The 22,889-nt window shown below is 36.5% G+C and overlaps 1 protein-coding gene across 3 annotated transcripts in view; it reads left to right on the forward strand.

The window, feature by feature from the left end:
* Positions 1 to 22,889, forward strand: part of ZCWPW2 (zinc finger CW-type and PWWP domain containing 2) — an 87,553-nt gene that overhangs the window by 26,787 nt on the left and 37,877 nt on the right. For 2 of the 3 annotated variants that reach the window (XM_012927881.2, XM_058657024.1), the window contains exons 2-4: positions 3,110 to 3,462; positions 6,081 to 6,240; positions 22,651 to 22,765. In XM_012927881.2, the coding sequence (XP_012783335.2) occupies positions 3,176 to 3,462; positions 6,081 to 6,240; positions 22,651 to 22,765 (562 nt within the window). In that variant the 5' untranslated portion in view covers positions 3,110 to 3,175. Of the gene's footprint in view, positions 1 to 3,109; positions 3,463 to 6,080; positions 6,241 to 22,650; positions 22,766 to 22,889 lie in introns of those variants that run through there. The other variant, XM_058657025.1, reaches the window with a different exon arrangement.

Genomic DNA, 22,889 nt, shown 5'->3' on the forward strand with positions numbered 1-22,889 from the left:
TACTTTGAGGATCATTTCTGATAATGTCTATTTGGAGTTTTGTGAACCTCTTGCACCTGAGTTTCAGTATTACTCCTGAGATTAGAAAAATGTTTAGCTATTATTAACTAGGCTTTTGGATGCCACTCCCCTTTTCTTATTCTTCTGGAATTCTAAGATTCAAATAGTTGTTTTCTTATTGGTGTCCCAAAGGTTGTTAATTTTCTTTTGGTTTTTTCAAAAAAAAAAAAAAAATAATCACAATCTGGGACAATTTGAAAGACCTAAATGCTTGATAGAGCCAGGTGTTGAGGCTTTTAACTGGATTTCTTTATTTCACTTCCTGAATTCTTCATTTGACAGGAAAACACTGGCAGATTCCCTGTCTAGAGCAAAGCCTCTATGCATTTTCTAGATAGCTTATTTTCCTAGATTCCTGTGTTGGTTGTGCATCCTTCTAGTAGCTTGAAGTGATGTTTTTCTGCCTCTGTGTAAATGAACTCTGCTGGGGCTGATTTACCCTTTGCCGCTAATGGAGATTTCTTTTCAGCCCTAGGGTTAGGGTTGTCGCTCTCAGTTTGCTTTGTTCTTCCATGCTGCTATCCCGAGTTTCTGTCTCATGCAGGAGTCCTGTCTTCTGCCAAGTTTTGATTATTCTCCGTGGGCATTCATCTCGAAATATAGCTGTTTATTGTTTTGGTTGTTATCTTTGGAGAAGGAAGCTAATACTGAGCACCTCTATCCGAACATCTTGAGAGCTCCCGAGAGTACTACAATCCTGATATCAAAATCAAAGATAAAAATAGATGAATATTTTATACTCACACACATATATATGAAAATTCCTAAACAGTTACTACTAAATTGAATATAATACTGTGTTTTAAAGAAAAAAAAGCTCATGAAGCATGACTAAGTAGGGCTTACCCAAATAAGAGTTTATCATTCATTAATTTAATATAACACAGCCAATTTCAAAAGACCTTATAAGAAAACCTTGTATTTAAGTCGATATATATAAAGAAAGCATTCGGTGAAATTTAATACCAATTCCTGGATGAAAACAAAAGTCTTTTTAAGTAATCTGTTAATTGAAAAATGGTTTTGGGGTTGGCATGATGGCTCTACTGGCTAATCCTTCACCTGCTAGTGCCAGCATCCCATATGGGTGTAGGTTTGTGTCCTGGCTGCTCCACTTCTGATCCAGCTCACTGCTTAATGCCTGGGAAAGCAGTGGAGAATGCCTCTTGGAATTCTGCATCTGTGTGGATGAGGCTCCTGACTCCTGGTTTTGGATTGGCTCAGCTGCAGCTATTGTGGCCATTTGGTAAGTGATCCAATGGTTGGAAGATCTTTCTCTGTTTTTCTTTCTCTCTGTAAATCTGCCTTCTCAATAAAAATAAATCTTTAAAAAAAGGGAAAAAAGTTTTTTTTAATTACCTTTTATTCACTCGCACAAAAACATGCTGCCAACATTAGACTTAATATCTAGACATTAGATGCACTCTTTAAAACTAGGAAAGAATATTAATATCATGGCTTCCATGAAATATCTGTGCTAGCTAACATTTACTTTGTGTAAGTGTCAAGGATAAAGTTATTAGACACTCATGCCCACACAGAGGAAAGTACACCAAAAGGAAAGTGAAGGCACAGCAAAGCTCTGATTACTTGCTTAAGGACATATACTAATGGATAACAGAGCCAGCCACCTATTTTGGCTCCCAAGTCTGAACTAAGCCACTCCTACCCTAGTTTATAATAATTCAGAAAGTAGAGAAAATACCTACTTATTTCAGTTGCAGTTTATTCAGTTTTCCTCATAAATTTCCCTACTAGTTAAAAATTTAGCCATATTTTTAAAATGTAAATACTATTTCCAAATTTTATATTTCTCTTCTGACACATTTAGGTCATCTTACTTTTAGATTTCTCTACCTTTTCGCTATGATAAACAGTGCTACAGTTAGCATTTTTGATTTGCATGTATTTTTGGTCTCCTTTATTTTGCTTGGATACATTCACATAAGTGAGATTAATAGTTTTAAAATTGTGAACAATGATGCTAACTGAAATATACTAACAAATGTGCAAAGCAATTCTCAGTGACCCTGATATATGACAAAAGAAAATAAATAGTTTATAAACATATGATTAACCCATCAACTAAAGCTTTCTTTAAATAGTGCCCACACTTTTAATGTTTTTCTAAGTCATGGATATGATATAGCAAATAGTTTTTAAGTAGTAGGTTTTGTATTACAAAATAAATTGCTGCCAATTAGTTTTATGTATATGTAAATTATATTAATTAATATGCACATTACTATTGTTAAAGCTAGATTTTTAGAATTTAATAAGGTGATTCTAATTTGTTAAAATTTTCATAATAAAATTTCATAAAAATAAAAATTTTTAAATTTTCATAATAAAAAAGCTGAATTAATAATGAATAAAAGGCACAATTATAAAAATGAAAACCTTAATATTTTAAAAGAAGAGTAAAGTGTTTTTATGGTGAAATATTTTGCTGCATTTCATTTTTTCTGAGAATAAGTAAAAGCAAGAATCATCAAATTGTAATGTGTATATATATCCAAGAGGCAATATGTGTAATATATAAGATGATAAAATTTAGAACCAACCTTCCTCCATTGACATTCCAATTCTTTGTAGTACTAAGTCTGTGACCTTATAAAAAATTTTGTCTTGGCTTCTGTTTGCTTTGTGAAGACAATTGTTGGAAGACCTAGCAGCTGTGCCCATGAACTACTTAGAATAATACCTGGTGCACAGTCAGCACTTAGTAAGGCTTACCAGTTTGCAAATAGATCTACTTGATGTGTGCTCTGTGATAAATGGGATTTCAGATAGCATCTAATTCTCTTCTGTTCCATCATACTTATTTCTAGTTTTTTGAGCTTTTTTGGGGGGGTTCAGGATAATTAATGTTTCTATTTTGTTCCTTGTCGGTAGAAAAGCAACATGTTCAAAATACTCATACGGAGTCTTTGTAGCATAGAGAGGGGATAGGCAAAGAAAAAAACATCAAAGAGTTATTTCTGATTTTGGTTGGAGATTTTTTATATTTGTGAATATATATACTTTTATTTTCCTCTTATATTTCTAGATTAAATGTATTAATGGAAAAAGAAAAAAGTTAGATGGTAAGATAGCTGAATATCTTTTCAGTTCAATGGAATCTTCAGTGGAAAGCAACATGTATGCAAACAAAGTATGGGTTCAGTGTGAGAATGAAAGTTGTTTGAAGTGGAGATTGTTGTCAAGTGAGGATGCAGCTAAAGTTGATTGCAATGAGCCTTGGTATTGCTTCATGAACACTGACACAAGATATAATAAGTGCTGTATTTCTGAAGAAGATTTTCCTCAGGAGTCTCAGCTTTCTCAAAGTGGATTTAAGATCGTCTATTCCCAGCTCCCTCTTGGAAGCCTCGTTTTGGTAAAATTACAAAGCTGGCCAAGGTAAGGTTCGTGTTGTTTTATAGTAAACAATAGAGATGTAGCTTTATTTTAAAATTTTAAAAATCTTGTTAAGAATCAATGATTTGTTATTTATTTAATTTCCTGTTTATTGATTTCTGATTCCATCATTATTATGTAGCCTTTTTCTTTAGGTTTAATTTATACTTCCTGTAGTTTTTAAAATTGAAAACCTGGGTGCTTGAATTCAGATATTTTTCACCCTTCCTAAACTGGCAGTTGAAAGCATGAATCTGTAAGTAGACTTAGCCACATGCCACAGATTTTCATATAACATGTTCCCTTATTTCATCTGAATTATTTTCTAATTTTTCTTTGTGAAATTTTTTAATTTGGATTTTTAAATTACCAAATGTTTTGGTTAATAATGCATTCATTGAGTTTTTAATTTTAATCAATTTCAGTCAGGTTTTTTTGTTGTTGTTGTGGCTATTCTAACTCACACCAGTTGCTGACCTTGTTTCATGGCTTCTCACTTATGGTAATGTGTAGTGATGGAGTACTGGGGTCTATCACATACAGATGTGGGGGTACAATGGAACATGCATCCCTGCATCCAGACGAAAGATGGATTCCCAATGAAACTATTGGACATGTGTAGACAATGGGATGCTGGACAGTTCTGCTAAGTCTTATACAGTACATCATGAATGTGTGAAATTTTCATTTGCATTTGAAAAGGATGTATTCTGTGATTGCTACAATAGATGTCTAATGAATTTCTTGAATTTTATCTCAGGGCTACTGTATTACTTACAATGTATCTTTTTATGTATCTTTGTTATTTTTTAAACTGTTGTTTCAATTTTTTTACTTTAAATATATTTCAAATTTCATCTTTTGTTTTTCTATGGTTATTGGCAATTTTTTCTTGTGTTTCTTCTAACATAGTATTCTGTATTGAATTTTTAAGCAATTTTTTGTCATACCGTTTCTATTTTTCAAATCATTTTCTTTAATCACCTATTACTCTTAGCTTTTCTAGTTTTAACTTAGATTTTCATTGCTCACATTATTTTCTAAATTTTCATGACCATCATTTGAAATCTCAGGTGTTATGAATTTTTTGCAGAGGTATTATTCATTTCTACAATAACAACTTTATATTACATTTTAGTATGGCTCTTTCTTAGTACTTTATTGCATAAAATAAGTTCCTGTTCTTTGAGAAAGAAACAAGTTAGATTTCTTTTTTTTTTTTGTATGCATTTTCTCCCTGTTGCTAATATGGGATCGTTCTTGTTATTCTAGGTTTACTGTCATACTATTTAAATGTGTTCAGGAGGTTGTTTTTCTTGCTGTGTCAGAGGATATTGGGGAACAGCTCTTTTAGATCATAGGCAGGCCTTATTTTTGATTGCCCAGTAATCTCTACTGATATAGTAGAGAGGGGGTCTTGTTAGCACTGATGGGTGGCAAAGCTCCCAGCTTTCACATAGTCCCCCTCTGTCACCTCCAGAACAGACCGGAAAGAGAATTTCAGTACTATGGAGTAATTTGAAGTCTGCTCAACACTAGCCTTTGCTGGTAGGGACAGGTTTAGGGCCATAGTTGATTTATCAGTTCCTACAATGTTTTGATGGAATATTAGGGTTTTCCTTGTGCAAACTCATGTCATCTGATCATGGATATTTTGACTTCCACCTTTCCAATTTCTACTCCCTTGATTTCTTTCTCCTGCTGAATTGTTTTGCTAATACTTTGAATAGAATTTGAATAAAGGTGGTGAAAGAAGAAATTCTTTCTTGTTCCACATCCAAGGGAAAGGGCTTTCAGCTTTTCCTCATTCAGTATGATATTGGGTGATTTGTCATACAGTCTTTATCATTTTGAACTATCTTCCTTTTCAGCCGAATTTGTTAAGTTTTGTCATGAAGGGATGTTGAATGTTATTAATTTCTTTCTGTGTGTCCATTGAGGTGATCATAATTTTTTGTTCCTCATTCTGTTACTATAATTTATGATGTTTACTGGTTTGCAAATGTTTAATCACCCTAACTTCTCTGGAATAAATTCCTCTGGCTTGTGACATATGATCTTTTTGATTAACTGTTTGATTTGCTTTGCTGGCACTTTAATGAGAATTTTTACATCTTTGTTCATCAAGGATATTGGTCTGTATTTTCTTTCTGTGTGTCTTCGATTTTGATATCAGAGTAATGCTGACAGAATTTCAGCTTTTTTTTGGTTTGCTTTTGTTTTTGTTTTTGGAATAGTTTGGGAAGTATGTGTTAGTTCCTCCTGAAATCTTTGTGGAATTCATGAGTAAAGCTGTCAAATTCTGGGTTTTCTCATTCTGTAATTTCCTGTTTGGTCTTCATCACTTCAGCTTTTGCTTAACAGAGGTGTCAATGATAACACCTCTTTGAAGCTGATTTTAAAGAATTAATGAAGAAGAACCAATTACTTGTGTCACATGAATATCCTTTTAGAATACTTATGTAGGAATATTTTTATGCTTTATTTTTTAAAAAGTCAATGAGATTTAAAGGAGAAATTTATGATGTAATCGTGACGGATGTGTTGATGTTTGCCTTTAGAAGTGTTGATGTCTGTTATATTAGAACATAACAATAATCAAAAATATTTTCTTTTGAAAGTTGGCCAGGGATACTTTGCCCTGATCCTTTTAAAGGGAAATATGTGACTTATGACATGGATGGAAATGTTGAACGATATCACATAGAATTCCTCGGTGATCCCCATTCCAGATCATGGATAAATGCATCATTTGTTGGACATTGTAGTATGATTATAAAGGTAGGTTCAATAACATCACAACTTTATTGTTCTTAAACTTGTTTGAAATTATAACATTGTGTTAATCACAAAGTTCAAAATATCTAATTGTTTACTGTTAGACATACACCAGCCAAATAATATTCAATTTATTTTAATTCCAATACTTTTTATTTTAAAGTGTTTTTTTCAAAGAAATATGAATATAGAAAAACTGTGTGTATATTAAATTTTTATTTTTCTAATGGTAACATAATTAAAAAAATCACCTGGAAACTTTGAAGCAGTTTTAACATTAACAATTGGTAAGTTTTTATTTTTCATAGTAGAAGACTCTAAGTGGTACCCCTAGTTCAAAGGGAAAATTAATTATGGAATATAACCAGCTTTTTAAATTTCAAATGGAATATTTCATTATAATAACTCCTTTGGTATCTTTTTGACTCTCTTTAAATTTCAAATCCTACACTAAAACTAATGAATAGATTGGATTTTCAGATTGATGAGAATAAGTGGGTGTATTCAATCCTAAGGCTTTGGTTTAATAAGTATAAATCAATTCAATTATCTGTTCTATTTTACAGTATTGAAACTTTTCATTTTTGAACCATGCTGTTATTTTTAAAAAACCTGATTTTTAATAAGTCAATTTCAGAAGTGTGGATGCCAGAAATGTGTATTTATCCTAGTGGTTAAGATCCCCTCTCCTTGAGTCCTGGCTCTGGCTCCCTGCTGACTTATCCCATGCCCGTGGGAAGCACTGGCATTGGCTCTGGTAACTGGACTCCTGCCACCCCTGTCAGGTGCACAGATTGAAATACACAGGTGCTGTGGACATTTCAGGAGTGAGCAGAATATTAGAGTTCCCTTTGTGCTCATCTGTCTGCCTTCTCTCTCTCCAGCTCTGCTGCTCTTTATCTCTGTATCCCAAGGAATCAATGATTTTTTTTAAAAAGCATGGATAGTGTTGACTGAATATGAGTGGTCTCTTTTACATAGTGAGAAATACACACACACACACACACATATGTACATATATTTAAAACATACAACCTAGTAATAATAAAAGTAATATTTGTAAATCTGAGGTAACTTAGAAACAGTGCTTATTTTTGACATAAATTGTATTTTTTTTAATTTGCTATCTATTTGTATACTTGAAAGACAGCAAACAATGTGCTGTATAAAGACATTCCTAAGAGATTTTGAGTGCAAGTATAAAAATCAAACCACCTTTAATTGTTGCAGATTTATTTATTTATTTATTTAGTTAGTTAGTTAGTTAAAAGACAAAATGCCAGAGAAGGGGAGAGAGAGAAAAAGAGAAATGTCGTTCATCTGCTGATTCACTCCCCAAATGCTCACAACAGCCAAGACTGGGCCATCTTACAGCCCAGAGCGAGGAGCAACCTTTGGATCTTCCACATGGGTAGCAAAATCAAGAACTTGAGCCATTTTCCAGTAATTCCTGAAATACACAGCAACATGATGCTGGATCAAAAGTGAAGTGGCCAGGATGTGAACTGAGATGCAAGTGCCCCAAATAATGGCTTAACATACTACCTCCTGAAAGAGGACTTGAAATGGCCTAAATTAGTATTACCCTCAGGATTTGAGTGAAGTCCAGATGAATTTCTGCAGCCTGACTCCAGTGAATATATCATTAATCCTTAAGAACTGGAAATTCTGGTGCAGAAAAAAGCCAAACTGAACAATCAGTTTTTAGCCTACCGAGGCAACCTTGCACCAGGACCAGGACTTCAGAGCTGCTTGAGCAGGTCTGTAATATAAAGATGACCACAGGAAGAAAACAAGTGTCTGTATCTCCTTTTGGTTGCTCCATCTTCCCAAGTAGCCAGATGCTCTGCGTGGCTAACTCAGTGGGTGCCCTCTGGACAGTCATTGAGGATGCCTGTCTACAGGCACTGCTTCACTTCCCTCTCTCCGTCTCTCTCTCTCTGTCTCTCTGTCTCTCTCTCAAAGATTATTTACTTGAAATTCAGAGTTACAGAGACAGCAAGAGACACAAAGACAGATCTTAGATTCATTGTTTTACACCCCAGATGGCCACAACAGCCAGGTTTTGAGCCAGACCAAAACTAGGAGCTGGGAGCTTCATCTAAGTCTCCCACAGATGTGGCAGAGGCCCAAGCATTTGGGCTAAAGTTATACTGCCTTCCTAAGCCACTAGCAGGGAGCTGGGTCTCAAGTGGAGCAGCCAGCACAGCAACTGGCACTCATATGGATTGTCAGCATTTCAAAATTTTTACTTAGTATGAATTTTATATATCCTGTGGTACATACATTAAGGTGAAAGAGAGTAGTCAACCTGTTCGTAAAGAGAGATTCTATATGGGCACCACTTGGAGTCCTAGCTGCTGCGCTTCCAATCCAGCTTCTTGCTTGTGGTCTGGGAAAGTAGTGGAGTATGGCCCAGGTCCTTTGGCCCATGCACCTCTGTGGGAGATGTGGAAATAAATTCTTGGCTTTTGGCTTCAGATTAGCCTAGTTCCATTGCTACCATTTGAGGAATGATTCAACAGATGGAAGATGGATCTCTCTCCTCTCTCTGACTCCACCAACCCACATAACTCTTTCAAGTAAAATAAATAAATCTTAAAAAGTAGCTTAACTTCTCCCTTAAAGGAACTGACTTTCTTGTAAGTGTTCAAAAAATATTCTGAGAAGACAATAGAATTGATAGTGCCAGAAATCCATCTCCCAATCCAGACAACATTGAGAGATTACATCTGATGTACCTATTTTGGAACTCTGGAATCTAATTAAAATTTCAACTTCTGATGGCTTAGGCTATGAGGTATAGTTGTTTTCAGTCAACTTCAGCTTTTAACATGGTAGCTACTACTAATTATTACTAATCTGCGGCCCTGTGAAAGACAGCTGTGCCCGCTAAACTTGAATAGCTTACATAATGCTTGCAGGAAGAACCCTGTCCTCCAAATAGGATATAGCTGTACCCTGATCACCGATTGCCGCTAATTTAGGGAGGTTAGGACATCTGAAAGGGCAGCCATTTTTGTACTTTCTCCCCATTGATACAAAAAAATTAAAATTTCTCAGAATAAATTTAGCTGTGCGTGCTAACTTAACAAAGTACTGTTGCAGAATTGTTGTGAAGCACTTAAAAAAAAAGTTGAAAGAGACATCCCCTCAAATGAATGAAATCTCATGTTCATGGGTTGGAAAACATGGGATTGTTAAAATGTTCATGTCATGCAAAGTAATTCACATATTCAACACCGCCTGTATGAAAAATATCAATCATGTTCTTTGGTAGAAGATGTATTTACCTTTGTACTTGATGAGTAGTGACAAAGTGTTAGATCTTCTATCTACTGGCAGATGATGGTGTAACTACTTGGGTGCCTCCAACCCTACCGAGAGACTGCAGATTGAGTCCCTGGCTGCTGCAGTCATTTGGGGAGTGAATCAGAGGATGGAAAATTTCTTTCTCTTTTTCTCGTTCTTTTTCTCTCTCACACACACTTTCTCTTTCTTTTCTTCCTCTTTTGTTCCCTTCCTTGTCTCTCTCTTTTTTCTCTTTCCCTTTTTCCTTTCTTCCTCTGCCTCTTTCTTGCTTTCCTTCCTTCTCACCGTGACTTCCTCTATCCTCTCTTTCTCTCTACCTTTAAAATAAGTAAAAGTAAACATTATAAAATAGTTGAAATGGTACATTTTATATTATGTGTATCTTCATCACAGTAAAAAATATTGGAAAGAAATATGTATTCAAATCCATGTCACTCTTGCCATCAGAGAACAGGGATAGTTAGGAGTATGTATTTCAGCAGCTTTTTAAAGAGACTGATACATGACATAGTTTATCCTCATTAGTTCAAATGGTTTTTATTTTATATTTAGTAAATACATGTCTGCAGAAGCCACAATTTAAAAAATGTATGTTTTAGCTTAATGGAGTGCATGATTTGCATTAGTATTCCTCAAGCCTGCCCGTGCATTAGGAAAATTTATGTAAAGTAACAACAAGAAAGCATCAGTATGGATCAATCAAATGAAAATCTTTTGGGATGAGGCAAGCATCAGCACATACTTTCACATATGCATCTTTACCTAGAGTATTTGGTCCTTTTGTGCTTTACTGTCAAAACATGCACATTTTAATGCACTAGCTTATTTTGTGTTGTATTCTTTTCTGTATTTCCTGTATCTTCTAAAAAATAACAAATGCCAATGGAGAATGCGGAGCAAGTGAACCTTGTGTGGGAATGCAGATCAGAACAGCCATTATGGCTAGAACTATGAAGGTTCCTCTCAAAGTTAAAAATAAAAGTACAATATAACCCGGGTATCCTGTTGATATTTCTGTATATTAAGGAAAATGAAATCAATTCTATGCATATTGCAGCACTATTCTCAATGGCCAAGAGATGGAATCAGCCTACATGTTTATTAACATATGAAAGGATAAATACAATGTGATCTGTGTGATTGTGTCTGATTGTGTGCATTTGTAATAGGATATTATTAAGTTAAAAGAGAATAAAACCCTATCGTTTGTGCCAACACAATGAGCCTAGAGGACCCTATGTTAAATGAAATAAATCAGGCACAAAGGGATGATTACCACATATTCGCACTGGTATGTGGGAACTGAAAACTTCGAGCTCATAGAATTAAAACATAGAATAATAATTGCTAGAGTATGGAAAGGATGGGGGGGATAGAAAGGAATTGGTACACAAGTACAAAATTACAGTTAGGAGGCATCTTTTTTTTTTTTTAAGATTTATTTATTTGTATTGGGAAGGAAGGTTTACAGAGATTGTCATCCATTAGTTTGCTTCACAAGTGGCTGCCATGGCCAGAGCTGAGCTGAACTACCCCCAGAGCAGTGGGTGCTTGGCCAAACCTTACATAGCCTCTCTTCAGCCCCAGCATTCGCTGGTGGATGCTACAGCCTGGCTAAACCTGGTCCACTTCCAAACCCAGCTCTTACATGGATCAAGGCATGCCATAACCTAGCCTAGAACATCTTGCATTCTGTCTGCCAGTGGGTGCTGGGGCCTACCCCAGTCTGGCAACCCTTGGAACAAGCTCACATGTGTGCCAAGGTATAGTGCAATCCTATTCAGCCCGGTTCACCCCAAGCCCCAGTTCACATGCTCACCAGTGGGAACAGCAGCCTAGCAGGGGAGTCCTTACTTCCTCTGTAAGGCCTGCTCCCAGCATGCTGGTGGTTGCTCTGACCCATCCCAGCATGGCCCGCTCCCAGTCCTGACACTTGCCGTCAGATGCTGCAGCCTGGCATGGCCTGGTTGCCCCCAATCTTTTAAACCTTTAAGGGAAATACTAAATCATAAGTCAGCACCCTACAAAGAGGTTAATGTAGGATCTGATTACTTTTTTTGAAATTATGTGTTATAAAAGAACAAGCTTAGCCTCTCTCCAAGTTCTTCCTTCCTTGTTGCTCTTTCTGTCTGTAGCTGGTTCCCCTTTCACTTCAGGTTGTGATCTAACAAGGGGATTCTCACCAGGATACCGATGCTGTGCTGTTTGGACACTATAGGCACCAAATTCATGTGCCAAATAAGCCTCATTCCTGGGTATGTTTGTGTGTGTATGCATACTATACACACACACATGCACACATATATAAAATACGTATCTATAATATATTATAGATCTACATATTAACTGTCCTTGTCTGCCTCATTGTGCCCACAGACCTAGGAGTTTATTGTCGAGCATGGCCTGGATGTTGTTCAGTCTCTCTTTCCATGGTTTGATGAGATACCCTAAGCCCTCTGTTAGCATGGATGAACTGCCTGTTTTTTGTTTTGTGTTCATCTGGGTATGTTCTGCATTCTTGCATGAGGTTTAGTTACTGAATGGCCCATTCCTGCAACATGTGATCCAAGGATCAGACCACATGGCTATGTGATTTTCCCTGAGGTCGGAGACTTCCCTATACCAGGGAGAACCATGGTCTAGTTGGTGAGTCCCCTAGGTAACCTCACCTGGGACGTCCTAAGACTTTGCTGTCATGTGTACCAGCTGGGGCAGAATCAGGCCCAGTTTACCTGATGCACCATTCCAGTTCCATCAGACTAGCTACGTTAAACATGGATGTGTTCTAAACTCAGAGCCTCAGCTTCCTCGTTTGGAAAATAAATAGAACAGTACCCACATCACAGACTGTTTGGGAAGTTAAAGTGTCATTTGCAAAGTGTTTAGGCTAATGTATAGATGTTTTACATAAGTACGGGGTAGATTTTTAGGTTAGGAAAAAAACAATAGTTTCATTAAGTTACAAACCCCTTTAAAAATAAAACATATGTTCAGTTCTCATTGAATGAGTGCCCATCTCATTTTTACAGGTTACTGAGACCAATTGATAATCATTTGTGAACTCTCTTGATTGTTAAAACAAATTTGAGGATTGGGTTAAGTGACTTGCCTGTGATCACACAGCTTAGAACTGGGACTCAATTGTAGGTTTCATGGTTATAAACTTTGCAGTTTTTTTCATATGGTATGTCAGTCTGATTGAGTTTTACAGTGGAGCATCTTCTAATCATTATCATAAGCATGCTAAATTCATGATAAGCTATCACCTATAAACTGAAAAACCACAGAGACCTGCTTATTGATCTCCTGTTATTAATGCAGCCAACTTGGTTAATTAACTTAACCTTTAGTTGGGGTTTTACTGAGTTACACAAAGATTTAAAAGGTCTCTTCTGTACATTTAGTACATTGATTCCTTGCCATGGATTTGGGGTGTTTTCAAGCTGTCATTAAAACCTTGGGTTCTCCCTTCCTTTATAACATTAGCAGGAATCAGTTATTATTGACAAAAATATTGGTATACCGATGTTCAAGGGTGTTTTTCTCTTTGGCTTAGGTTTTGGTTTTATTGTACTATTGGTTCCAAAACTTGCTATTTTGCTCTACAGCTCCTTAGGGCTATGTATTCCTAAACCTGCTCAGGAAGAATTTTTTTAACCTCCTTGATGAAACTCAGGAACCATTAAAAGAAGATGATCTTTCCATTAACACCTGTATGTTTATTTACTGGAATTAGTGAAATAAAATATTTATATAAATGCATAGCATGTTTATTAAGCTTATTCTGTGGAGTACAAGTATACAGATGTATTGGAGTTGGTAGTACTTAATTCAGGAAAATCATGTTCTTCCTGTAGTTAATGTCTGATATGATCCCTGCTATGACAGCTGAGCCCTCTTATTATTCTCTCTCTCTCTCTCTCTCTCTTTCTCTCTCCCTGAGTCATTCATTCACTCATTTGAAAGGCAAAGAATCTTCCATCTGCTGGTTTACTTTCCAAATGATTGTAATGGTGGTGAGTGGACCAGGCCAAAGCCAGGAAGGAGCCTGGAGCTCCACACTGCTCTGCCATTGGATGGCAGAAACCTAACTACCTAGGCCATCTTGTGCTGCTCTCCCAGATGCATTAGCAGGGAGCTGGGTAAGAAGTGGAGCCGCCAGGACTTGAACTGGCATTCATGTGGAAGAATCACAGCACTGCCTTTTCTTTCTCTAGCTTCTTGAAATGTGATTTGCAGGGTCACCAAACTAAATTTGTGGTAAATTGGTGGTATGAAAATTGTTTTCTGAAGGACACCACTCTAGATAATGGACCACTCCAAAATTTAAAACTAAGGTTTTTTTTTCTTTTTAGTAAGAAAAATCACAGCAGGTAGCAGTTTTCTGTGGTGATAGGAAAAGTTTAGGTATTCCAAACATGTCCCAAATGTAAATTGATGTAAATGTAATCACTTTTCTGACTTGTCTATTGAGGACCTCTAAAAAAAAACAAACTTCTTGTTGTCTTGTGCAATCAGCTACTCCTAATGTTGTTGGTAGTACCCACTCTGAAATCTGGGCTCCTCCACTCGTAACTTCCAATGTTTTTGGCCAAGGAATGAAATGTGATTTGGCCCACAAATTTCTTTATTTCCTTCTAATTTATGCTTAAATTTCCTTTTAGTGCTCATCGCATTCTTGATAATGTATCTCAGTCTTACGTAAGCTATCACACTAAGAAAAGTTAGGGGTGTGTGTGATCTTTTACTAGTTCACAGTCTGCAGTGGCATGGAGATTGGTAATTATAAATTGTTTTGATTAAATTCCTGCTGGATTTTAGCAAACCTAATTCCTCTTTGCATTTATATGAAACTTAAGTAGAATAAACAACAAGTTAATTAGACTTTAAAAACTTTATCTTCTTCACATATTCAATAATTTGAATAAAGAGTCTAAATCAACCAGAATTGATTTTGTGGAGGCTATGTGAGCCTATATTAAATAGGACAGTTGGAAAGGAAGGCAGACAGCATTAGAAAGCCATGGGCACTATAACTCTAGCTTTGATGGCGCACATCTCCCAGTGTGCATCAAGGAAACAGGAATGTTCTTACTGTCTAGATTACTGGTTGCCGTTACAGAAATCCAATTTAAAGAAGGCGCGATAGCCTTGTGATTAACTCTCTGCTGAATTGCTTTAAGTGAAAACAACTGGCCCAACAGAGGAAAAGAACGATGGTTTGGGCATGGCAGTAAATAGAACCATGCATCAGCACAGTGCGTGGAATCAGTGAACTACACCGCAAGTTTGTATGCATGAATCCTAGCGGCTGACGTAACTCTTGGGTCAGAGCACCTTAGCCCTGTTAGTACTGGTCCTCAAGCATTGAGTGGAGATCCATGCCAAAGGATAATGATTTTGTGTTTCTTTAGATTATGGCACATCTGACTTATATCTGTGTTTCTAAAGAAATATCATATAAAGAATCATAACAGTGACCAAAATTTGAAGTCATTCCAATGACTTATGAAGCTCAATTAAGGTATTTCCTAGGAATTTATGTTTCCAGTTTTCCAGAATTTTAATATATACTCAAAATTGTAAGTACTAGCATTTGCAGCTAACTTTAATATTTATATAATCAAATTTAAAGTGAGAAAATTAGGTTATAAATATTGTTTTTGTACCCAAAAGATGATAGTATGTTTCTACCACCCATCCAATCCTGGTAGATCATATTGAGAAGCATTTGAAAATTACTTCAGTTTTAAAATTAGGTAGTGTTTTCATATAACATTAACACTTAAAATTAATTATATATTTTTATGATGAAAGATGCCATTAATATCAGCAGATAAACCAGTGATCCATGAAGTACTTTAAAGATTTGAATTCTATTTAAAAAATTGGAAGTTTTGTGCATAGATTAAGGACAATCCTTGTGGTCAAGTAGATGAAGACCCACGTATGGCATCCCGTATGGAAATGCCTGGTGTGAATTCTGGCTGCTGTGCTCCTGGGCTCGCTTCCTTGGCCCCTGTCATCTATATAGAGACCCCAGTGAAGTTCCTGGAACCCGGCGTCAGCCTGGTCTAGTCCTGAATGTTAGAGCTATTTGGGGATTGTACTAACAGATTGGTGAATTGTCTTTTTCTCTCCACATTTCTGTTTCTTTCTTTCTTTCTCTCTCTCTCTCTCTCCTCTCTCTGTTGCTGTGTCTTTCTAGTAAATAAAACTTTAAGAATTAGGATCACCAGATAGTCATCATGTTTATTATTTTTTTCCTTTATAAGGGGCAATTACATAATTCAGGATTTAAACATATCAGTATTTCCAGTTTCTTTCACCCATTCCACTTAGACTAAGTTTATCTATTTATTTTACTCAGTAAATAATTACTGAGCTGTTATTATTTGAGACTCTTCTAGGCTTTGGACGTGAACAAAACAAAAATACTCAGTACCCTAATGAGACCTGAATTAGTGCAATAAGACATATAGTAAACAATTAAATAAGAAATGTATTGTCTCAGTTGCTTATGAATGCTTTGGAGAAACAATGGGAAGAACAATAGGCAGAATTAGTTTGTGGAAAACTATGGGGCAGAAAGATTATCACCTCTCTATGTATTTACGTACTCAAAATTCCATAGATTGGATTTTTTCTCCCCCATAGGTAAGAAAACCTCAGTAGCTGACTAATAATAATTCTTGCCTTGGTTGTATTTTGCTTCCTCTTTTGTGCTAAAAGCAGTCAGATCTCTTATATTCCCTCGTCCCAAGCAGAATTTTCTGCTATGCAGTCAAAGGCAGTCAAAGGCTGACAGGAGCAGCAAGGCAGAGCAGACAGTCTCAGATTTAGAAGAGGTTGGAATTTGTTCTGTCGGTGCCCTGGGCAGGCGGTGGGCCCTCAGACGAGAAAAGCACTGTGGTTCACTCAGGAAACTTGAGCCCAAGCCACAGAGACTCAGAGCTTCTGAAAAGTCTCTTCTGTCCAGGTGTGGCAAAAAAAAGTTGTTGGGCTTTCTGACTTAAGGGACCTAAACAAAGTTATTATTCTTATAGCTGTGAGGGGCTGAAGAATAAAGGTATGCCCTCATCCTTCAAACACCATATATGCCTTTTCAACTTGTGTAAGCCTAGAGTGACCCGAGAATGGCTGCAAAACCTTATCATACTGCTTGGAGGACACCTAGCATACATTCAGTTTAACTTAACAAAAAATAAGATGCTGTGACATTGCTTGCACTTCCAGGCTTGAGGGGTAGGGTTTATTCTTGTAAAAATCTGAAGCTGTTGGGGCTCGGCGGCGTGGCCTAGTGGCTAAGGTCCTCGCCTTGATCCCATATGGCCGCTGGTCCTAATCCCGGCAGCTCCACTTCCTCTCTATCTCTCCTCCTCTCAGTATATCTGACTTTGTAATGAAAATAAAATAAATCTTTAAAAAAAAAATCTGAAGCTATTATCTGTTGATAAGTTCTGATGGGGAAAAAAAAAATCTTAGAGTATGAGGTAGCTGAAAACGATTTCTGCCAATTTTTTCTTTACTGATGTGACTGGGTGGACAAATACATGCATAATCTGCTTTTTAAACTTCCCATTAAATATTAGTATGCAGAACAGTCACTGAGTCAGAAGTTAGTTAGAAGGAACATCCAACTTAATATCGAACTGCGAGAGGATTGGATAAGAAAGCTATGGTTCATCTACTCCATAGAATACTACTCAGCTATTAAAAAAAACAAAATGCAGTTCTTTGTGGCCAAATGGGCCAAACTGGAAACCATAATGCTAAGGGAAATGAGCCAATCCCAAAAGGTTAAATACCACATGTTTGCCTTAATTTAAGATGATATGATATTATGTATAACATGTTATGTTATGTATGTTATATGTTGTGTATAAACTAAAATTGAAATGTCAATGAGGTAGTCACAGAAGGTGGTTAAGAATTCGCATTTACTTTTAACATATTGGCTACTCATTACTATGTCAATTAATTCCATAATGATGTAAATTTTTGCTGATGGTATGTTGGAGCTTTTAATTGATCGGGATGATACTCTGCTGGCTCTGTCTTCAGACCAGAGAGGGTATACCTAAGAAGCCGTTGAACTTGACTGGACAATAAGATGCTGGTCTCTATGTTTGGTATATGCTTGCAATGGGGGAATCTCAACTGAACTTGAACTGTGGTTATGCAACAAGGTGGAGGAATCCACCATGGTGGGAGGGTTTGGGGAGGGTAGGGAGAATCCAAGTACCTATGAAACTGTGTCACATAATACAATGTAAAAATGAATTAAAAATAATAAATAATTAAAAATAAATAAAATTATGCTGTCTTAACAAAAAAAAATATCGAACTGCGAGAAATGGAAAAAAATGATGATAAGACCTTCAGTTGGCAAAAAATACCCGATTCATACATTGTCAAGAAGGTTGGCAAACTTTTAAGTTGAAGTACAGCTGGCAATTTTCTCAGTCACAAAGCATTATGTCCCATGATTTCCTTTCTCAGAATCATAGAATTTACTGGAATTTGAAAATCAGCTTATGCACTCATTTTAGTCTGATTTGGAGGCAATGGCCTTAATCCTTGACTTTGCTAAGCTGGCAAATCAGCTGTCTTAAACATTTCCTTTTTAAGCAAGCATATTTTAAAACTTATCTGTATTTTGTTTGGGTAGGTAAGATTTTTCTGACTTGAAAGTTCTAAGATTATTAAGTATTCCAAAATTTTGGCAAAAGACATAATCTTTAGGACACCAAGCCTAGGGCAAAAATACTATTTTCATATTACAAGGTAAGACACAAAAGTATTTATGCAATATTTACAAAGGAGGTTCCAAAACTGAGCTGGTATCCCTTAACCCAACTTACATGAGTATATAAAAGATTGGATGTTGAACATGCAGAAACATTTTGGAAGAAAATGTTTGTGTACTGGGGTATTACCATTGTATTTTCTCCTTTTATAACTTGAGCAAAGGGAGGAATTTCATGTTCCTTTACTTCATGTGAAATACAGAGGCATTCTGATTATCTGAGGCATGTACTCTTGCGGTTGGAGTAATGTGGCTTATTGGTGTTCAGCTTTCCGCTCAAAATCTTCAGCATTTTCCTACGCTGTGGGGTAGTAGGCAAAACTCCTGCCTATATACTGCTTATTCCAGTAGCTGTTGCTTCACTTCTAATATAACTCTTTGCTAGTGTGCCTGCGAAAGCAGTCAAAGATGACCCAGGATTTTGGGCCCCTGAGCCCAGATAAATGGGAGACCCAGAAGAATCTCTCTCTCTCTCTCACTCCCTCTGTAAATTTACCTTGCAAATAAAAAGAAAGATCTTTAAAGGAAAAAAAGAAATCTTCAGAGTGGCAGTTTTTGGGCATCACAAGTAAAGAGAGAAGTGGCATTAGAATGGTCGGCCTTCGCACAGTTTTGGGGACTAGTAACGAACACAGTGGAGGAGAAGAGTTGGGTTGTTTCCTATGTCGTGCAGGCGAAGCAGGAAGCTATAGAAAAATGCAATGGGATACAGATGGAAAGTAATCAGTTAAATAAAAGCTATTGCCTCTGTTAAGGGAAGTAGAGTCTGATAATTCTGATTAGAAACAAACCTTTCCGAAAATCCCTCAAAACACTCCACAATAAAAAGCAAATGTCAAACAAACAAAAACAAACAAGCGAACACCTTCAAATGCAGAAAGCAGTCGCCCCAGATGGACGTAAAAGGAATAAAACATAAGCATTGTTTTCAGTTTCTTCTTTCGCTCCCTCATCTCACTCTTTGGACCCCAGAGGACCCAGCCTCCTATTTCTTGATTTTAAGTCGTGTGTGCGACAGAGAGATTTTCCTAAATTTAATCTGAATTTAGCTGTGTCTCCTGAATTTCCTTCTCCAAAAGAACTAAAAAGATGAAATATATATATGTTATATATATGTGTATATATATTATATATATATATATACTTCATACATATCATCCTCCTTCTGGTGTTGAGATAACTCGGTGTGTTTAAACTTTTGATTCTTCCCTCAGGTCTCGTTTTCTTGACATGCTGCTCCATCTCCATTGAACGGAAATTCTGTTCTTTCACGTTTTGCTCTCCAAAAGCCATAGAGTCATCCACTCTTTCTCTGACTGGGATTTTACTTGGTCAAGAGATGCTTTTTGCTCTAATGTCAAATTATATCCGGAACAGTGCCAGTTGTCATCGCAGTGGGTAGACTTGTCCTGATCCCCACCATCATCGTTTCCACCCGAATCATTGCCAAAGTCGCTCACTCTTGCCTCTGTGCAGTCTGTCATCAAAGCTACGAGAGCGTGCTTTGGTGTCGCATTGTGGTGTAGCACGTAAAGCTGCCACCTGCAATGCCGGCATCCCATATGGATGCCAGTTCATGCCCCAGCTGCTCCACTTCTAATGCAGCTCCCTGCTGATGGTCTGGGAAAGAAGTGGAAGATGGCACCAAGTTCAGCCACTGCCACCTACATGCGAGACCTGGAAGAAGCTCTGTCCTTGGCTTTGGCATGGTCAAGCCCTGGCCATTACACCTAGAGTGAACAAGCAGATGGAAGACCTGTCTTTTTCTCCTTCTCCCCCTCTGTTTACTAACTCTTTCAAATCAATACTAAATTTTTAAATATGGTTTTAAAGCATTAAGCCAAATCAAATTCTACTCTAACATACTTTGTGTGGTTCACATTTCACTCAGGTAATGGCCAAAGACCCTACAGTGTGTTGAATGCAAAGTGACAGAGAGAGAGTAATCTTTCATTCTCTGATTCACTCCCCCAGTGGCTGCAGCACTCAAAGCTCGGTTAGGCCCACATGGATGCCAGGGTCCTGAGCATGTGGGTCATGGTCTGCGTTGCCAGGCACACCAGAGAGCTGAGTCAGAGGCAAAGAAACCACTCTCATAAGAGTTACTACCATTGCAGGCGACAGCTTGATGCCGTCAACCTATACCTTCCTGCCCGTCATTTCTTTAATAACAAAATAATAATCTTGAAATGCAATGCACATCTGAGCATAATTCAGGAATTCTGGTTTTTTTTTTTTTTTTTTTGGTTAGAGGCTTAATTTTTAAAACTGTGTAAAAATATTAATTTGTATACCACTAGGTGGCATATATCTACTAATTACTTTTAAAAATTCAAGATACAAGTTTAAAATGAAGCTTTTCAGTTTCCCTATGTCATCAAAGTTTATTTTACCTGTATCACCTTTTTTTTTTTAAGAAATTTTCTTATCTATTTATTCATAATATTTCTATAAGGAATGACACAACTATTTTGTGTTCATATAAACTTTCGGGTGATTTTTCACTAATTTCACACTTAAAGTTATGATTACATTTGATTTGCAAAAACATGTTAAGCAGAAGATAGATGGGACATTCTTAAAATAATTATATTTCCCACTTTTATTGAATTGTATCTGATTAGCTTTTTGCCTTTTTCCTGTAAAGTAAGCGGATGAAATTTATAAATTCCATTTACACACCTAATTTTTATTTGATTATTTCACATTAACATAAAAGTGATCAGTGTGCAGAATCACAAGCAACTTAACAAATAATTTCCGAATGCTTATGCAAATATGATACACAGAAAGATATTATAAATGGATACTGCGGAAGATAAAACGATGAAATTCTGGTTTCTTTCCTCTGTCTTCATGGACCTTTCGTGTTAGGAGTTGTGACAATCATGAGCACAAATAGCACAGAATATAGTAAAATATTTTTAAGTGAGATTATTGAGTTCACTGGGAGTGTATAGTTGATACTAATTTGGGGACGCCAGAAATACAGTGATATTTGAGATGGGCTTTAAATATACTTTAATTCTCTGGGTAGACTGAATGTGGATGAAGCGTAAATATATATTTGGATGTTACATAGATTCATATTACTGCATAAAGGCTGAATTAATGTATACACAGTTGGTAAATATAGATTAATAGAATATATTTTATGGTAAACTTTTCATAAAGAAGATGATAATGCATTTTTTTACAATTTATAATCTAAAAACATTATACAAATCTTTTTTGAAAGTTTTAAAGTAATAGTAAAATTATTGCACTGGATACATTTATAAAAATATGGGTACATTTTTATTTTATTTTATTTTTTTTAAGTTTTTATTATTATTGGAAAGCCAGATATACAGAGAGGAGGAGAGACAGAGAGGAGGATCTTCCATCCGATGATTCACTCCCCAAGTGAGCCGCAACAGGCCGATGCGCGCCGATCCGAAGCCAGGAGCCAGGAACCTCTTCCAGGTCTCCCACACGGGTGCAGGGTCCCAATGCATTGGGCCGTCCTCGACTGCTTTCCCAGGCCACAAGCAGGGAGCTGGATGGGAAGTGGAGCTGCCGGGATTAGAACCGGCGCCCATATGGGATCCCGGGCGTTCAAGGCGAGGACTTTGGCCGCTAGGCCACGCCGCCGGGCCTGGGTACATTTTTAATCCATAGATTCTTTGGGTCTATTTCTGCTTTGAAAAAAAAAAAAAAACAACTAAGTGTTTCAAACATATTTTGATCCCACTAAAATGACTTAGAGTTCTTACTATTTCAGGAAATTCTGATAGAATTTAAAACTTATAAAAACTTATATGGATGTATGGTCATTATTTACATTTTACAGGCAAAAAACTGGAATGCAGAAGGTTTAAGAAATTGCTTTAATATGTTAAAAGTTGGTAGAACTTCAAAATTAGATGTAAATGCATTTAATTGAATCCAATAAGATTTGTTTTTCTATATCTCTCACTTTAGAATTATTGCTCTATTATTTCTATAAAATAAGTTATTCCAATAGAATGCATATAATATTGACTACTTTGTTACATTGCAGCCTGTAAACTTTTATAACCTTTGAAGTGTTTGATGAGTCATACAGTAAGATTATTGTGTTGAGCAAGTCTCTAACCTTTTAATTATTAATTTGCAAAAAAAAAATCCCACAATTTTGTTAACTTTAAAAATAATCAGAATCAGATATTAAAGTCTAAGTAATATTTTGCACAATAATCTAAATCCTCAAATGTGAGTCTCAGACAAAATTGTTCGTTTTTAAGTGAATCTTTTCCTTTCTATGCATGTAGCCTGGAGAATGTAAGACTAGAAAGAAGTGGTATCTGAGTGCGCTGCAAGAGGCACGCCTGCTCTATGGATTGTCTCACGAGCAGAGACTGCGCATGTGCTGCCTGGCCAACCGCGGTATTTGATTGCTTCTTTTTACCAACTCAGACCAAGGGTGATTCAGAAGCATGTTTGCTGAAGCTTGTTGATACATTTAATTTAGTTTCTCTTCCTAGAGAAATAGTGTATCCTTATCTATTGG

Source organism: Ochotona princeps, chromosome 30 (assembly GCF_030435755.1).
Source record: "Ochotona princeps isolate mOchPri1 chromosome 30, mOchPri1.hap1, whole genome shotgun sequence".
NCBI classification, from domain to species: Eukaryota; Metazoa; Chordata; class Mammalia; order Lagomorpha; family Ochotonidae; genus Ochotona; species Ochotona princeps.